An 18011-nucleotide genomic window follows, 5' to 3' on the forward strand; every position below is an offset into this window, starting at 1 on the left:
AACATAAATGCTGGAGAATGAAAACACATCAGAATTACCAGGAAAAACTTCCTCATAATAAGGCACACAAACCACAAAAGATAGTTTCCAATGGCAAGTGATAAAAGCCACATTACATCGAGTACTTAAAATTAAATCAGATAAAGGTCTGAAAGATGCTTTGTATGGCTGGATTTTACATTGTGAGCAAAATTGACTGGATGACCTTTTCCATTTCTAATTTCTACCATTCTGTGACTTTGGAAGATACAATCCTCTACTGCTTATAAAACAGGAAATGTTACAATTATTATCTATGTCATATGGATTTTTTTGCCCTTTCTACAAGACAGACAATGACAAGGGAAAAAGGCAGACAAGTCAACACAATGCCAAGTGAAATGAGGCATCTATACAGCACAGTCTGCACAGCTCAGGGATACTTTTGCTGGCTGTCTTTATTTAATCAATCTAGTCAACCTTCCTATAAGAAAAGGACTGTTAATAATAGTCTATATACACCTATGGCTTCAATTTATTTTAATTTTTGTCAACATGTCAAGCTACAGAAGAAGGAGATGTACAGAGTTATATAGTAAAGGAGAGGTTATCCTGTATTTCAAAGAAGTGACAAATTTCTTTATTTTTACAAATTTCTTGCTTGGAAACCTGTTTGAAATATGTTCTAGGGCTATGGAGTATAGCTGTGGAAGCTACAAGTGGCTGCATCCCAAAGAGGGGAATGGCTTAGACATCAGTAATTCAGCTTTCTACATTTGCTCCTCTTTCTATACCATTAATGCAAAAAAAAAAAAAATTAGAATTACACAAAAGGAATAATTCCACAAAACACTCAAAAATACACTTAACTACATGCTTAAATTCCACATAAGGATGTGGAATTCCACTTTACCCATACTATTTATAAGCCTGTAAAAGGTATCTTTCAGAAAATTAGCAAATATACCAGGGGCAAGTTTTTGTTTGCAAGAGAACTTCACAACCATACTTGTAACATAAATAATAGTTGTTCTGAACACATATAGTGGCAGCAACTCCATTATCAAAGTACAAAAATATGCTGATTTTTTTTTCTATATTTACAAGATCAACCTATAAAGCTGAGAAGAATAAACACTTCTTTGATTATATTTCATTGATCATTAGAGCAATCTTTAAGAACGTCTTGGTTCCTTTAATCTATTACTTTAGCTCAGCGATCATAAAGTTGTCTCTTTGTAATAGAAAACCTGTTCTTCAGAAGCTCTGTTCATGTGTGTCTTTTCTTTGAACTAATTTTTTCAGAATCCCATTGGCTCTGACTATCTACACCACCACGTTCACCTCTTACTGAGACAGAAGAGACAACAACCATGATGTCTTCATGTCTGACGAAAGAAGTTTAATAAAAGTTGGTCAGCCGCAACCATATCCCTGTGCAGCAAGTAGTGCCAATATTAACCAGGTTCCCTTGCAACTCTCTTCAGCTGCTGTACAGCACTGGAGGAATATTTTTCAGTGTCTCTATTTTTGACACAATGCAGTCTAGGTGTTGCTACATACATTCAGTACGAATTCTCTAACAGCTCTGTCCAAGAAAAAAAAAATCAAAAAACAATACAGAGCAAGGGTATCTTGTGGGAAGAGGATTTTTATATGTAGGTCATGAGAAACCTATTTCACTTCTATTACTTCTATCTTGATTTAGACCTCTTCAGAGGTTAGTCAGGATACTCCCATTCACTCCTGCTGATGCTGTTCAATTTTGCTTACAGAAACCTACATCTACTGGAGCAAAGATTAAAAGTTCTGCACCTAAAGAATTTGTCCTACCCTATTTTTCCCCAGTACCTCCTGTTACAGTCTTTCTGTTTTCCATGGAACAATTCACAGGAAGTTTGTGCATTACAATGACTTTCCAGCCTCTGTGACTGTCAGGCTGAAGGAAGGGCACCTTAAAAACCAGTCCTTACTTCAGTGAAGGCTCATTTTGAGCAAAGTTGAAGGGTGTTGGCTGGAGAAAATGACAGCACCACTAAAGAACGCTGGTTAGAACATGCTTTGGGGAAGTCAAAGGAAGAATTAATTCCTTTATATAGGCAACTCTTCTCACATTAGCAGCCTACCTAAGCTACTTACTGAAAGCAGCAGCTCTGCTAATGCAAACCTCAGGTTTTTTCTCTCACCTGAGAGAGGATTTTCTTCCTTATATTAACTTCCACATAATCAATGCAAATTTTAGTAAGAACAGAGTCAAGTCAGTGTTCAGGGCTCCTTAAGAATCTTTTATCTCCTTGCACACTAGAGCCTGGCTGGCAAAAGTAGTTCAAGTTCATAAGCATTTTTTCATGTAATTCAAATTAAGTTTAAAAAGGAATTTAGAAATACAGGAGATTTCTGACTGAACAAGAAGCCCTTTCCATATATGAAGGAATAAAGTTGTTTTATGTATGTCATGTGCATGCCTGTGATGTATTTTTAATGAATAATTTTCTTTCTTCTCTTTCCAAGGCCAGATCTTAAAATAAATGTTTAGGTTCCTCCATGCAACTAAGAAACAGCTCCACATTGTGTTTCAGTGAATGCAGAACCTTTAAACTTTCATTCACATTTTTGTTCTTGCATTTGATTTCAGCCAAACCATTGAATATGTATGCACTCCGGGTGCAGATACTGAACAAGCCTTCCCTCTAGTCAAATACTGCAAGATTCCATACCTGCTTTTCTGTGAGGATGACACGGCCAAGGAGCTGATCTTCCAGCCCTTTCATAGTAACAGTAAAGTCAATTACAGTTGTTCTTGCACTAATTTCTGGAGTATAAACAGGATTAGCCACCTTTGTTGTCATATAGAGGGTAAACCCCTTCGTTAGATCTACCTCCTTGTCACCTACTTTCACCTGAAAATAAAAAGCATTTCTCAATTTCTGGAAGCTGAATTCAGAGAAACTGTTATTTTATCTGATGAAAAGACATCTATGAACTCTTTTTTTAAATGTTTTCATTTACACTTTTTAAACTTTCTGATTAAGGGTAAAAAAGCCCCTCAAACTACCCCATGAATTCACTCCTCATTTTCTGTTTTAAAGGTACAAATCATGTCAGTATTCAGACTACCCCATACCCAACATCTCAACATCTGTCCTGTTGGGTTTTAATTTCATGTCTACAATTCATCTTACTTTGTATGCTGAACCAGATTTGATGAAATTTTTTTCCAAGATGTTATCTAGAGCAGGATCAAGTTCCTCTCCAATGTCTTCAATTAACAGAGGTCGGCCAAGGGACAAGGAATCTTCTATATGACTTCTGAAGGACTTGTGGTTCATAGCTGTAACCTAGGAAGATTGAGTCACAGCAAAGTATGCATTTGAAAGCACACAGAAAACAGCGTAAAATCTATTGAAGCTTTAAAAAATTGTACTCATCCTGGGATATCTATACGAATGGATACATTTTAGGGACCAGAATTTGCCTCTGCTGACATGAATGGAAGTTTTGCTTTAAACTCAGGAGGATAGATGATCAGATTTCTTTATTGCCACTTATTTACTTTTTTATCTGCATATCTATCTAATAATTGTGATATCTTTATTGTGTTTATCGCCAAAATATAAATAGATTAGAACACTAATACTTAGAACACTAATGAGAAGTAGGGAAATGTTTATGGAATTCAGAAAGGGAACCAGTGTTATATAGGAGGCCTGATTTGACATCAGATGTTCCATTTCCAATTCAGTTCCACCAGTCTTAAAATTGCTAAAAGTCAAAAAGACTCCGTTTCATTTATTCAAATTTAATATATTTAACATAATTCTTTAAGATGGTAATTGAATAGCCTTTGCAGGCATCTCTTAAGTCATGTTTTTCAGGTGTTTTTTTAACCTGGAAATAAATTTAGGATAGACATGTTTTTAAAAGAAATCCTTGTCTTGCAAGGAAAGCTCTTTGAAAAAAGTATAATTAAAATATCTAGAGGCACATTACACAGAATTAAACCAGTATATTATTTAAAAATTAATACTCTGTTCCACCACTCTGTGCTTTCTGTTTGTTATAATGTAGGAATATGTGTATACACCAAAACAGCATTCCCTACATTTTTATTTCAGATTCAGCTGAGGGATAAAGCTAGTGTCTGCGTGACCAACAGCCTAACACTAACAAGACCATAACAAATTACAATATCCCAGGTGTAAGCCATAATTTAAACACTTGCATATTTATGATCTTGACATAACTCTGTTCCCCCGGACTTACTGGGGAGAACTCAGATTCAGAGCAGGAGATACAAGTCTCCAGGAAGGTTGAGAATGAGATACAACCTTTTACTTCCCTCTTTGTTTCTCTTTCACTATGGCAAGCAATTAAAAAATTCATCATAAAAATCGATATGCCATAACATATCAGTGAGAGCTATTTTGCCCTTTTATTGATACCCTGATATAGGGTACAAGTTCTGTGTCAGTCTTGTTTTAGTTTCTGCATAGCTCTACACCAATAAACATCACATTTAAGCTCACATGGCCAAAGCATGATGACACAAACGACACACACATTTTAAAGTATTGTAAATTAACTATTTACCTGCAGTCCATTATTTTTTTCCTTATTTTTGATCCAGATCTTTCCTTGACCTTGTGGATCAATCAGCAAAGGATATCTAGATGCTTTTGTGACAATAATGCCATTTTGAATTGAAAGGTCATCATTTGGAAGACCCTGGAGGTTCCATTCACCCACTGTAGCATTGTCAACAAGCATGCCAGTAAGATTCAAGTTCTAATAGAAAATATGCAATTACAAAATCAGCACCAGTAGAAAACATGTAAATACAAAATTAGTGCCAGTTAGAGGAGCTATACTAAAACATCTGCTGGATGGTTTTCCTTCTTATTCTGATCAGCATGCATGGTAGAGTGTATTTGGTAGTTATTGCTTACTGTTTCTTTTCTTTAAAGTTCAGTGGCTCAATCACTGCAGTTAAGCAGTAATGAAAGTGAATTCTGTTGAGGCTTTGATGTCCATCAGAGAGTGTCAGAAAAACTGTGAAGCCAGTTCAATATCTAATGACAAACTGATTTTTTGCCATTTTTAATAGCAAATACTTTTCCTGCCAGTTCAAGTGGAATTGTCATCTTGCTCACAAGACCTTCCACCTGCTGGAAAGTGCCTTCCAAGTACAGATTGGCTGCGGGAGACTAAGAGAAGAATATGGAGATGTGCTATGGATCAGTAACCATGAAAAATCATGAAAGGTTATTGCTGCTAAGCTAAAACCCTTCACAGTTTGCACATTCTCCTTAAGTCTGATCTGCACTTGTCAGCTAACTTGCTTTATTTTATTCACTCTGAAAAGTGATTGGCCTCTCAAAAAAGTATATGTGAAGAAAAAAGTGCGAAAATAGCAAACCAAAATCTCCAATTTAGAAAAGCATCTTAGTAAGGATTGAGTGAAGGTATTTTTTAATTTGCTCCTTACATTTTTCATTCAACAATTCCTACTTGTAGGCTTTATCTAAAGACATGTTTGAAATACAGCCATGAAAGAAAGAAAGAAAGAAAGTAAAGGCCTGTAAATCTTGTGAAAATCACATAATTCGGCATCTGAAGTCTAAAGCAAAACTTCAAATACTGTGAGAATTATGATACAATCATGAGACCTAATGATTCCACTGGTTGCAAGACGCCAAAGCTTCTTTACTCCTTTGGTTTTTTTACTTCTAAAATTATTGAAGACTCATGATGAAGCAACACAAACCATCCTCAGAAGACAGAGAAATTTTAGGAATCAAGTTTCCATTTGTGCAAAGGACAGAAAAGCATTTAATAGGCAAATTTTTCAGCAATTGGAACCTAAAACATATTTAGCTCCTTAAGCAGATGAGTAGGATCTAAACAGCTTTGAACTTTTTCTTACCTACAGCAAGAAGTATCAGTCACCCTGCAACTCTGAAACTCAGCTAATTTAAGTGCCTAACTAAACAGATAAGTGGCTAATTTTAAACAGATCTTTGTAAATTGTTATGCCTAAATGACTCAGACGCCCACGGTCAGTTAGTCTGTGACAAGTAAAGCAGATGTCAAGCCTTGTGCTTGAACTGCAAAGCTGCTTTCTGGTGTGAAGTATCAAGAAAGGCCCATATGCTGCCTTTTGTGAGTACTTAATTCCCTGGGAAAAATCAAAACTCTCTTCAATACACTATGATGGAAATCATAATTCTGTCATTAATGGGAACTCTAAAAAGAATGGTAAATTCATTTTGAAACTCATTAACTATGGTATCCATCTAACTGAGACATATTGCAGGGGGAAGGGGGGAGCAACATAGAAACCATAAGAAAATATTCTGCAGCCAAATAGTAATGTGGTCAGAATACCCTCATGAAAGCAGAACTTTAGTTCCTTATGTATTGCTTTTTAAGGACATTATATATCCAGTTTCTTATCCTTAAATGGTGAGAATCTTGACAGGTACTCCCCAAAGTAAGTAGCTTTTAAGAACATTTTGTACACTGAACTTGGGAAAGAGCCTCCCTGGGATGAGTGTATGTAGGATAACTCCCATGACACACCGGTTAAGAATCTTGTCTGAAACTGCACCGCTCCTAGTACTTTATTAATAAATCCATCTTGACCTTACATATTTTTTATCATCAGCAGCTTTCAGAGAGCTTTACTGGGTTGGTCAGAGTCACTCATCTTTTAAGTCAGAGCGTCAGTTGGGCTGGATTGCAAGTTTCTCTCCCTCAAGTCAAGGATAATCAGCATTGCAAGAATTATGCTAACCTAACAATAAAAATAATAAAAAAGATATTCACAAATAACTTCTATGAAGTGAACAAACCCCTCATGGAAAAGAGTTCTCCTTAACAGAGGATTTAAGTGCTAAATCCCAAAAACATTGAAAAGAAGATGCAGATCTGCCTTTAACTCTTTCACAATTATACAGATGTACATAGATTGCTCAGTAGCTCACAGCATTTTTCAGCAGCAACTGCTTTGTCAAAATCTTTGACAGCTGAGAACAGGAAATGTTTGATGTTAATGCCTCAACTCCTGTGCTGAGAGGAAGAGAGAGTCCCTGAACTATTTCTGCAGCCTTTACTGCTGAAGAAAATGTACACAGGTACTCACAAAACCAAGTGAAAGACAACTCAGAAAGACAGCTTTGATTACTATGGCCTAAATTCTGCCTTCACTATGAATATGTCTTCCAGGCACATGGAAGATAATTAGACAGACCTCCTAAAAGTCATGGAATAGGAGCAAGGCTGCTGTTGGCCATAAGCAAAGCCTCTGCACCAGAACATCTGCCAGGCCTGGCACTCCTGAGGCAGATAATGGTAAAAGTAAAGGACAAGATTCATGCAAGGTATCCTGCCCTGACTCATAGTCTCAGCATGCAGACAGCTTACCTTAATAAAGGTAGAATATGAAGTGGCAAGAAACAGAAACTGAATATGGGACTGTAGCTCCACTGCATTTTAGGCCACCTCTGCCTGCACAGACACAGGCCAGGGAAGGAGATTCTGCAATGTCAGCCTCACTGGAACAGCTTCAGTGGTGACAGAGGTGCATGGATTTAAAAGCTAACACTGCAGTAAGCCTTGCAAAATGCTTTTTACAAGACACTTCAAATTAAACAAAATTAAATGTTGTGGGTATGCAGCAGAGGGTATGACAGGAGGGTGTGTACTGATAATACACGGAAGTGCAAAGGTGATGTTTCCTCTTATGAAAAGATAAGTGGATTCTAAGCTGATAAATTTTACTTTGTTTCCTATATTATGCTATTTCTCCCAGGGCAGCTGATCTCAGACAGCATTTCTCTCTCAGATTTGCCAGAGCAGTGTCCTATATACCAATTGTGAAATGCCTGACAGTATAAAGAGGAATTTAAAACATATTGGTTTAGAAGCTCAGTTGTCAACTGTTCAGATTTTTTATTTATTAAAAATTTGATTGAATGTGACAGCCTGTATATAATCTTCCAATTATGTACTTTTCTGGAACAAAATGCTCTGCATATAATTTCTCAGCAAGGCAAAGAATAAGGTCAGAAAAAACATGAACACTTACTTTACTGTATGGAATCTTGCTATTGTCCATCTCTTTCTTCCACAGTTGGAGTAGCAAATTCCTGTACTCCTGATTGAAAGGTCCAGAATAAGAGAGAAATCCAGTGGCCAGAAGAACATTCCCCACCAAATTAATAATTTGATTTTGAAAGTTTTTGCTGCTTGCTGTCCAACGAAGCTGTATGTAAAATATTAAAGGAAGTTAGCTTAAGCAGACACAAAACTAACACAAACATCTAACTTAAAAACTTATCTCTTTCTGTTAAATAATTTTTCTTCAGAACACGAGTATCTTTTGCTTTAAATAATTCTTTTCAGAAGAAGAAGTTTGCTTGGAAGTGAAGTTTGGCAACCACCTGACCAAGTGGAGAAAAAGCATCTTTGCGAACAAGCTGGTCTAACTGGTAAGAAGAGCTTTAAAGGAGGAATGAAGTGTCAGGCAGAGGAGGACCAATAGTCACGTGAAGAAGTGGAGGATGGGGCTGTCAAACAAAATGTGTGGAGTGAGATAAACTGTAGGGACCTTGTAATCAACAAAACAGGATTAATGGAGGACCATCTTAAGGGTACCCACAAAAACAGAGTGTTCACCACACAGAATGGTGGGGACAGCCTTCATACAGCATATAGGACATGAATTATCACAGTTGAGCACCTCTCTGAAGTGTTTCTACATGAATGTGCACAGCATGGAGAAAAAAAGAGGACTCTGCATGTGGCTGCAGCGTCATGATATGATGGGGGTCATGGGAACGTGGTGGAAAGACATCCACAACTGGAGAGCTGCATCAGCTCTCTATGGGCTTGTTAGGAAGGACAGGTTGGGAAGGTGAGAAGAGGGGTTTTCTTTCATGTGAGAGAGCAGTGGAATGCATGTGTTCAGCATGGGAGACGCGAGGATGGACAATATGCCAGTTGGGAGCCTATGGGTTAGCATCAGAGGGAAGATCAGCACAGGAGACGTATGTGTCTGCCACAGACAACACGATTAACAAGAACTAGATGAGGGGAAGAAACCTTTGATCCACAGGTCTTGGTCTACATGGGGAACTTCAACAACCCAGTGTCTGAAGGGACAACACAGAAAGACACAAGCAATCCTTGAGGTTTTAAGGAAGCCATTGGCAAAAGTTCTCATCATAGTCGAGTGAGGATTTAATGAGGGACAGGCAGTTTGCTTAACCTCAGACTTGCAGATAAAGAACTGATCAGGGATCTAAAATTTGGGGGCAACCTTGTCTGAGATTGTTTAGACTTGAACACAGAGAGTGCAGGAGGAATTTGTACACATGTACTTGATTGATGTGCACAAATACATGATGGGAAGGTGTAAAGAGGAAGATTCTGCCACTCTTTTCACTGGTACTTTGTGAAATGGCAAGGGGCAATGGACACAAATTGAAATATAAGATATTTAAAATCAACACACAAATAATCCCTTTATTTCAGTGAGAGTGGTCAAAAACTGAAATAGGTTGCCAAGGGAATTGGTGGAATCCTGGAAGATATCCAAAACCCAACCAAAAAATGCACTGAGTCTTGAGTAGAGGGGAATGAGGGATGTGTGCTTTGCATTAGATGGTCTCCAGAGGTCCCTTCCAATCTCAATTATTCCATGATGCTACAATTTTATAAGCATTATTTTTTGTGTGCTAAAAAAATTAAAATAATTAACTAATATTTTGCTTATTAATTTCTTTCCAGATTTCTGTTCCCTTACAATCACTCTGCATTCAATCTCAGCTAGGACCTCCATGCTTCAAATTTAAAAAACATAAATTTAACCCAGTGTCCGTTTCACCTAATCCTCCAAATGCCATACAGAGTCTTTAATTATTTTTTTTGTCTGAATTTTCAAAAGTAGAGTGGAATAACAGCTCTTACAAAATCTCATAGCACCAAGCTTCGTAAAACGCACAATAAGGCACTATAATTTCCTATTTTTGTGTTGCTCTTAAATTTAGAAATTCACTGAAAAAAATATGACAAAGCATCTAAGATTTTTGACTGATGTAATTTGAGGGGCAGCAATGCAAAGAAATTCTGAGGTGCTGGGCTCACAGGACACAATGGTTGAAGTCAGAACTCTCATCAATTTTGACTTTGTGTGAAATCAATGAAGGAATTAACAAAGCAAATAAGAAGAGAGGAAAAAAAGAGTATCCTGCTTCCTCTGAAAATCTTCAGGCTGGAGCCAGAAAGATCTACATAGGAAAGGTAAATTTCAAGCACAGTGCAGAGGATAACAATTAGCCCATAATTCTGTAAAAGGCTCCAGCAGAAACCTAAGCTTCAATTATAATTCAGGAAATTAGTCAAGCTTCAAATTTGTATTCTTGTATACTTGGTAAGAAAAAAGAGAGTAATCCTTCTTATAAATATTTTAGGGCAATTATTTAGGTTAAGCCTAATTCCTCTTCTTAAAAAAGCTAAAAGGAATTTGGCTCCTTGGCTTTAAATCTGAACTTTATCCTCATATGAATCATATGTTATAAATCTTCATGCATAAGATTTAACACAAGAAATTGCTTCGCTTTTTTAGGGACATTAACATCAAGGCAAACAACCATACATATAACTAAAAAAAGTGTCATGGGTTATCAAGATGTCACCACGCCTTGAGTTTCCTGAGCACTGCTACGATCATTACAGAGCATTCTCAAAACTGCACACCTACTTTGTGCTGGAAACCTGCACATGTGTGCTAATACCTTTTCTCCCCCTAATCCTTCAATCAGAGCTGAGGCGTTGTTCATCTTCCTTCTGCATGCCTCAGCATCATCAAGCAAGGCCTGCTTCTCTTTCACAGCAGCGTCATACATGGCTTGTACTTCATCCAGCTCCGCTTGCTTCTCATCCAGCTGATTTTGTGCACTATTCAGCTCCATCTGGGCAGCTGCAAGTCTTCCTTCCTGCAAAGCTAAATTTGCCTACAGATATTTAAAAGTAAAGTGTAGTTAATACCTATTGTTTTGGCAGAAGCAAATGACATTCATTTAATGGCACATACTGTGCTGTGTTGGGTACTTTTAAAAATAATACAAGTTTTAAGATAAAAGAAGTTTTATTCTTTCTTTTTACTTCTGGAACAGAAACATAGCATTAAAGTTATTCCAGGCAATCTTAAGATGTTTTAATAATATTTTCAGAATATTCTATTGATCACACAATGACCAATGGTTTTAAATCACAATCCACTTGAAATAGCTGTATACTAGACACATGAGGCAACATATACAATGGGATGCCTTATATATATGCCTCTTGTAATATATTCTCAGTGCAAAAGAAATTTAATACTGTCTTCAATAATTATAAAATAAAAAAAATTATAACATGCACTACTCTTCTGCTCTCTTTTTCCATCAATTACCTCTACAATAAAAATATAACAAATGTATTTTTTGCTCCTCTGGAAAGTAAAACTCTAGAGACTTTTTTCATGTCTCTCTATAAATTTGCATGATGACTTACCAGTTATTTAAATGTGGCCTCTTAACTTTTATATTCCTAACAGGGTTGAAGAAATATTCTGTGAATTCAGAAAGTATTTCCATATACATTTGCAAAGGATTAGAGCCTGACAAATTTCTTATGAAATTCACACTTAGAGATAAAGGTTGCTTTCATTTACTCTGAATATTTAAAAAAGCTTGTTTAAATATCATGTATCTTATTTCTGTTTTTTTTCTTCTTTAAGAGTTATGAAGATGGAAACCAAGAGTCTGTAAAACCTGTTTTATTACAAATATGAAATTTGACACTTGCATTGCATCACACCAGAAGAGCAGCAGTAGAAGGCATCTCTCTTAAGGGATAACTCTTAGTTAATAGCATAACCATGGGCTGGAGTCTGGTCTATTTCAAATGAGTGGTTTGTGAGCAGGGAATTAGAGAAGTATGTATGTACTAATCAATGAAGTAGGTTACTAATATCTATGTACATGTGTGTTGCATACATGTGTGTTGCATACATGTGTATTGGATACAGGTAAATCACGTGTATCTCTGTCCATGCATATTAGCAATCTATGTACATGCAGAAAGTATATGCTAGAGAATAGCACTGTCAGTAAAATTTCTGATGTAGCCACCTGCTGTGTTGACAGATCCTAAAGATAAAAAAATATTTCAGAATCCAGACGAACCAGTAAAATGGCTGTCCATAAAATTTCCATCATGCAAGAATGCCAAAATATTTTTACCTCACTGTTTGTCAAAAAACACATTAAAGAGCATTGTCTAGAAATAAGCACTGCTCAATTAGTGAGTCTTGATTAAACCCAGATAAGCAGATTTCAGATCAACTGCTGGTATGTTTTAGTGAATCTTGGACCACTGGGCAAAGTTCCAACAGCAAAGAAGTTTTTAGGAGGCAACATAGTATTACTGTCCCCCCCTGCATCAGGGGAAAGAGTGAAGTATGAAAGAGAGAGAGAAATAGTGCAGGATTCCTTCTGAATCTGAATAAGAAAGGCCTGACAACAACTGGCTTAATAAGACAACTGCCTTTAAAAAAGAAAACAAAAAAACAAACAAACAAAAAAAAAGACAAACAGTGAGTAAACTGTACATCTCTTCAAATGCTGGACACCCCCTATTCATGCAGTATCAGAGAGAGCCAGGATAGTTTTGCCCATGGTATCCTGTGCAGAGCAGATCCTGTCCATGAAGAGAAAACTTTCTCTTTTGGCCATTCAAACTATCTTAAACTCCTGTTATTATTCTATGTTATTATAGCAGATGTCTCATTTAGCCATCTGTTGTCAGGCCTTTCTTATTGAGATCCAAAAGGAGCCCTGCACCAGCCCTCTTCTACCTCTTCCCACCACCTTTCCTAATGCAGAGCATCCATGTATCCTTAAATTATCTGAGGGCTAAAAATGGGAGTCAAACAGTATTATGACATATTGTTTCTGTCCCAGTTGAGAAATACTGAGGTTACACAGGAAACAAGATCCTTGGAGGGTTATGAATAACAGCCTTGGCAGAACAGCTGGAACAACAGAGAACTTACACCTGGCTGTGTGGATTCATATAACACCTTGACATTTATCACAGCAGAATGTGAACTTCAATGGAAAAGGATGAGCATGTGAATTCCCAACACATATGAGCAATGATGCCTTGTAAATATGAAAAGCAGGTTCCTGTGCAGCAACAAACTACCCAGAAAAGTGCAAAAGATTGATGAAACAAACTTCCCCATTCTTACAACTCTTAAAAGACTATCAGCTTTGAAGATGTAGGGACATCAAAAACATATTTCAGATGAATAAAAAAAGTATATAGTATTCTAACATGAAAAGAATTCCTAAAATTATTTACACAAGATTTTACAGATTTTCTGGAAGATGACCTATAATAAGAAACTATTTTACAGACAATTTAATCAGAGTTCTCAGCCATTTTCAGGGTAATCATAACAAAGTCTAAGACATTATAATATTAGTTTGATTTATATGCTACTTTATCATATGTGATGGACAATGGTTGGTTGCATGAGACTGACAGCTAAAATATCAGGAAGACCAACCTATGTGATTCCCAAAGGCAGAAAGACTACTTGGTTCAGATGACCCTTTGAAATCATCACTATTTGCTTTCTCCCTGTTTTGTTTTTTTCCCTGAAACTCAAGTTTTCAAAATCTCATGGGTACAAACACAGCTTTTGTATTGACATCAGTGTTGACATAAATAGGGCAGGAGATCTTTCTCCTTTTCAATGCCTTTATTAAAGAGATTCAGCTCAGGTGGGGAGAAATCGACGGGTCGCGCCCATGCCGCCGCTGTCCCCAAGAGTGGCACGGAGGAGGAGGGTGATGCAGCTCTGTCCGCTGGTCTGCAGGCAGAGCTGGGGACTGCGTCCTCACGGGAGATCCGCAGATTCCTGCTTTTCAGTCCAACGCTCCGGGTCCTCTCCTTAGTGAACATCCTTTGAGGTCAGGGTGTGAAGCAAAAAGGATCCAAGCAGGCACTGGACTTCACGCCCATCCTTAGACATCACCTAGGGTCCCCTAATTCTATATTGGTTCGTTGTTTTTAGGGGTTTTCCTAGAAAATGGGAAAATTTTGGAGCGGTGCATTTCTCATCTGCATACGTGGTCTCAGGCCACTCCTATTCTCCTGGGCTGCCGTGTCCAGGTGTAGCTCCGGGGCAAGCACCCGGGAGGACAATCACCAACCATTAACGGGCAATTAAAGAACTCTTTAACAATTAAGCTAATTTAACAGCAACTGGTCCCACATGTTTTTAGCTCTGTACCCTTAAACAAAAATAGGTATCTTTTTATTCATAACAAGTGTCAGGTTGCTGGCAGCCTCCTGTATAGAGCTCTGCCATGAGAGCAGGAGGCAAGTTCTGCTGCCAAAGAGAATCTTCTGCACAAGAAGACTATTACAGCTGCAGTCAGCTCCATACAAACATTTCCAGCCAATATTAGGCAGGAAGGAAACATGCTTCCCAACCACTAAGAACCACTGTAGCCTTTCTAATATTAGTGGCATTGCTCTGTGAACAAGCTTCACACCCTTCATTTCATCCCTCTGCATCACACAGCAGAGCAAGGATACACAATTTGTTCCAGTTAGATGCAGTGTGAAAGCCTGAATAAATGGATTTTATGCAGATGAATCATGAGGATTTAAGACAAGAGGTCCACACTCTGATCTGTGCTCCTGGAGAAGTGGTGCTACCCTGGAATATGCCTGGGCTCGTGTGAGAGCAGCAGCTTCAGCCTTTCCTTGTCGTTGGCATTGTGGGGAATCAGACAGACAATCCCCCCAGCTCCTGCTCCAGCCAGTTCTGCTGCCTGCCCTCTGCATCTGCCTGTGTGGGGCAGGTACAGACAGCGCCTGTGCCAACAAGGGCCACAGCCTAAAGACTTTAGCAGCTGTTTTGCCTTCTTCCACGCTGCCCTCAGAGAGGACTTCATAGCAGGTGGTGAGATGATCCTGCCCCTCTTAACATTTTTGTATTCCACACAAAACTAGAACAAATAAACATAATTACAGTCACAGCCATACTCTTAAATGAAACATACCCAGAACCTTTCTCTGGCATTGAGGTTGATCAGCATAAAAAAAAATCACATTAAGCTCTCTCACCCTCTAAAACACTTAGACTACATGTTGGCAGCCTTGTGGGAATCACTCTTGGACCAGGCTAGAACCTGAAAGGTGCCCAGAGACTAATGCTGTTTAACAAAGACCAAATCACACTAGGGATCATTCTAAAAATTTACCAGTGTAAATTATCACTTTCCAGTGCCTAGAAAAATTCACTAGTACTGCTTAATTTATTAGTATTGATATAGACGCTAAGTTTCTTGCTGATCCATTGCAAACTCAGTTTTGCAAAGTACCAAGTATATCTGACCCTGATCCAAGGAAGCAGTTGAACAAAAATGACTTCTCCAACAGAAGGAAGCCTCACAGCATTTAATGCTGTTCCTGATCTTGAATGGAATGCCCAGATCAACCCCAAATCACTCTGAAGAGCAACTGCTGCTCAGTAAATTGAGGAAATCTTACTAGGAGAATCCCATTAGGAAAAAAAAAATAGCATCCAAAACTATAAAGTTCTCTACAGGTAAGGATGATTTGGAGCTTTCCTAGCACTTCTCTTGTTAAGGAATTTAGCTTTCAAAGCCCACTGTTCTTACAGTCCATTGAGCACTTACGCTACTGGACTAGGCCAGAAGGCTTCTTGGACTGTCACTCATGTTTGCCTTTTGCTTCAGTCCCATTCTGTGCACATGGCATCTGACTGAAGACTTTTCATGGACATGCAGTCTCAAAACTACTCCTGTCCCAGATTACTGCAAATTTTTCCTATAGACACTTCATTGGCTTTGGATCAACTTTCTCAGAGACTCAATATCATGATACACTTGTATCCACCATTACTTACGGAAAGATTGTAAAAAAGGCAAAGGCATACACAAGTTCTGCAGACATTCCAAAAACAGTGTTTTCACCTCACCAATACAAATTTTAAAAAATAGATATATACCTGCACATACATATATACCTATGGACACATGCAAACAGATCCATGCAAGAGTGACATTAATAAAATCTTGGCCTCACTTTCTTTGCTATCAGTGACCATTCTTTGGGACTAAAATAACCTTTGAAAGGCCCAGAAATCATGCCTTTTATCTGCTTTTCACTGTCTGTACTAGCTAGGGAAAGACATTTCATATTTTCTGTTCAGTTACATGTCCTGACCTCACTCTGTTTCGTTAGGTGACCTAATCCTTCCCTTCACCCCTCTAAAGTATATGCTTTCCTTCTACAGTTATTGTGGGCCTTGAATCCAGACTTGCATGCTTGTTTTCCTGCCCAGCGGGCATCACCTCGTCAAGGACACACTTATTTAAAGGGACAACTATCAAATATCAACACTCCTTGACTATTACCTCTTCTTCAGGCGCAAGATTTCCTTTCATTGCTTGCTGTGGTTTTTTAGTTCAGCATGGAAACAAATGAAAGTAGAAAAGGCAATAAAGTCTCATACTTAAAATTGAGTGTGACAGCGAGAATCCTCAATATCAAACAGAATTTATAAACTGTAAACAAACTTCCCTTGATCACTATAACAGCCTAAGGAGAACTTAATTAAAGTCACTGCAGACATCCCTATGGAAATTATACTCCTATACACAGTATTTTAATTGGAGGTTAACGGTATCACAGCAAAAGTCAGGGCTTCTCCATTCTGCTCTTATATTCTTCAAATAATGGATAAGGAGCAGATGGTGTTTCAAAATTCTCAGGTTAATGCAGCAAGCTGGTTTACAGGAAAGTCTAACTAATGACCCTTGGTCTGCAGGTCACTTATCTAAAGAATGCCAATATCCATTCCTAGGAATTAGGTGATTTTTGCACACTAAACATATAAGCTATAAAATATAAGGTTTTGCACACTAAAATATATATATCTATATATAAAAATAAATAATTTTGCACACTAAAATATAAGTCACTATCAATTAGTTTTCACAGGTTGTCATAGTTAAGATAAATGAGGTAATGAGTCTCACTTAGGATGCAATTTAAAAATATATTGAATCTATTTTGAAGGTGTTTAAGGGGATTTATATCTTGGAACAGCAGTTAGGATAAAGCAGCTTGATTAATTCATTCAGTAAACCTGCTTTTAGCACTGGATGGATTAGCCTGGGCTAGTACTTTATGCAGTTTAATTGTACACTTATTTTCAATTATTTTCTTAGCATCACTACACTGCTTCCTGCAATATCTCCTGCATACTTTACACCCTTCCTCCCTGCCTCTGTCATCTTCAGTTTTTTAAATATTTTTGGCTGTTGCTATACCTGACAATAGGCACCACTTTGTCAAGATATGTATGTTTCATTTTTTTTCAGCTTCAGTGTGACAAGAATGAACACAAAGCTAAATTTATATGTAATCCTAAATTATATCTATTCAAATAAAAACTACAAGAGCACATTTCCAGCTTTCAGGGCTGCATTTGCATATAAAGCCACTATTTCCCCCAGGTCTTGCTCCCTTTTATAGCTCTCAATGGTAACATTTCAAATTCTGTTTTCATTAGTGAACATCCCATTATTTGAAAAGGAAATAGCTAGTTATATATCACGAAAATACAGCATTCTCTTGAGTTACTTGAATAAAAAAAATATGCTTTTAACACATTTGAATCAGATCTGTCTAGGTATACTAAAAGATTATGCAGAGTTTTGACTGTACCATTGATACAGTGGCTTATTCAATAAGAAACCAAACATGAGTGCAGTGGAAGCATAACGGATTGGATGTATTTCTTCAGAAAAGAACCATAAAACTCACTGTAGGAGCAATGACTATAAATTATTATATAAATATGCAAAGACCCTTATTTTCAATGTGCTCACAAATGGAACATTTCCAAGACAATAAAGCTAGCTGTAGGAATTCAC

General features: G+C 37.5%; 1 protein-coding gene across 1 annotated transcript in view; it reads right to left on the reverse strand.

Annotated features, from left to right (window-relative positions):
- Positions 1-18011, reverse strand: part of LOC121337750 (dynein heavy chain 5, axonemal-like) — a 152442-nt gene that overhangs the window by 43183 nt on the left and 91248 nt on the right. Inside the window, exons 60-64 of the mRNA XM_041408038.1 lie at positions 10776-10994; positions 8066-8242; positions 4570-4764; positions 3162-3317; positions 2697-2879 (exon numbers count right to left, since the gene is read on the reverse strand). Coding sequence (XP_041263972.1) covers positions 2697-2879; positions 3162-3317; positions 4570-4764; positions 8066-8242; positions 10776-10994 — 930 coding nt within the window. The remainder of the gene's footprint in view (positions 1-2696; positions 2880-3161; positions 3318-4569; positions 4765-8065; positions 8243-10775; positions 10995-18011) is intronic.

Source organism: Onychostruthus taczanowskii, unplaced genomic scaffold, assembly GCF_017590055.1.
Source record: "Onychostruthus taczanowskii isolate IOZ18803 unplaced genomic scaffold, ASM1759005v1 scaffold29, whole genome shotgun sequence".
In the NCBI taxonomy this organism is placed as follows: domain Eukaryota; kingdom Metazoa; phylum Chordata; class Aves; order Passeriformes; family Passeridae; genus Onychostruthus; species Onychostruthus taczanowskii.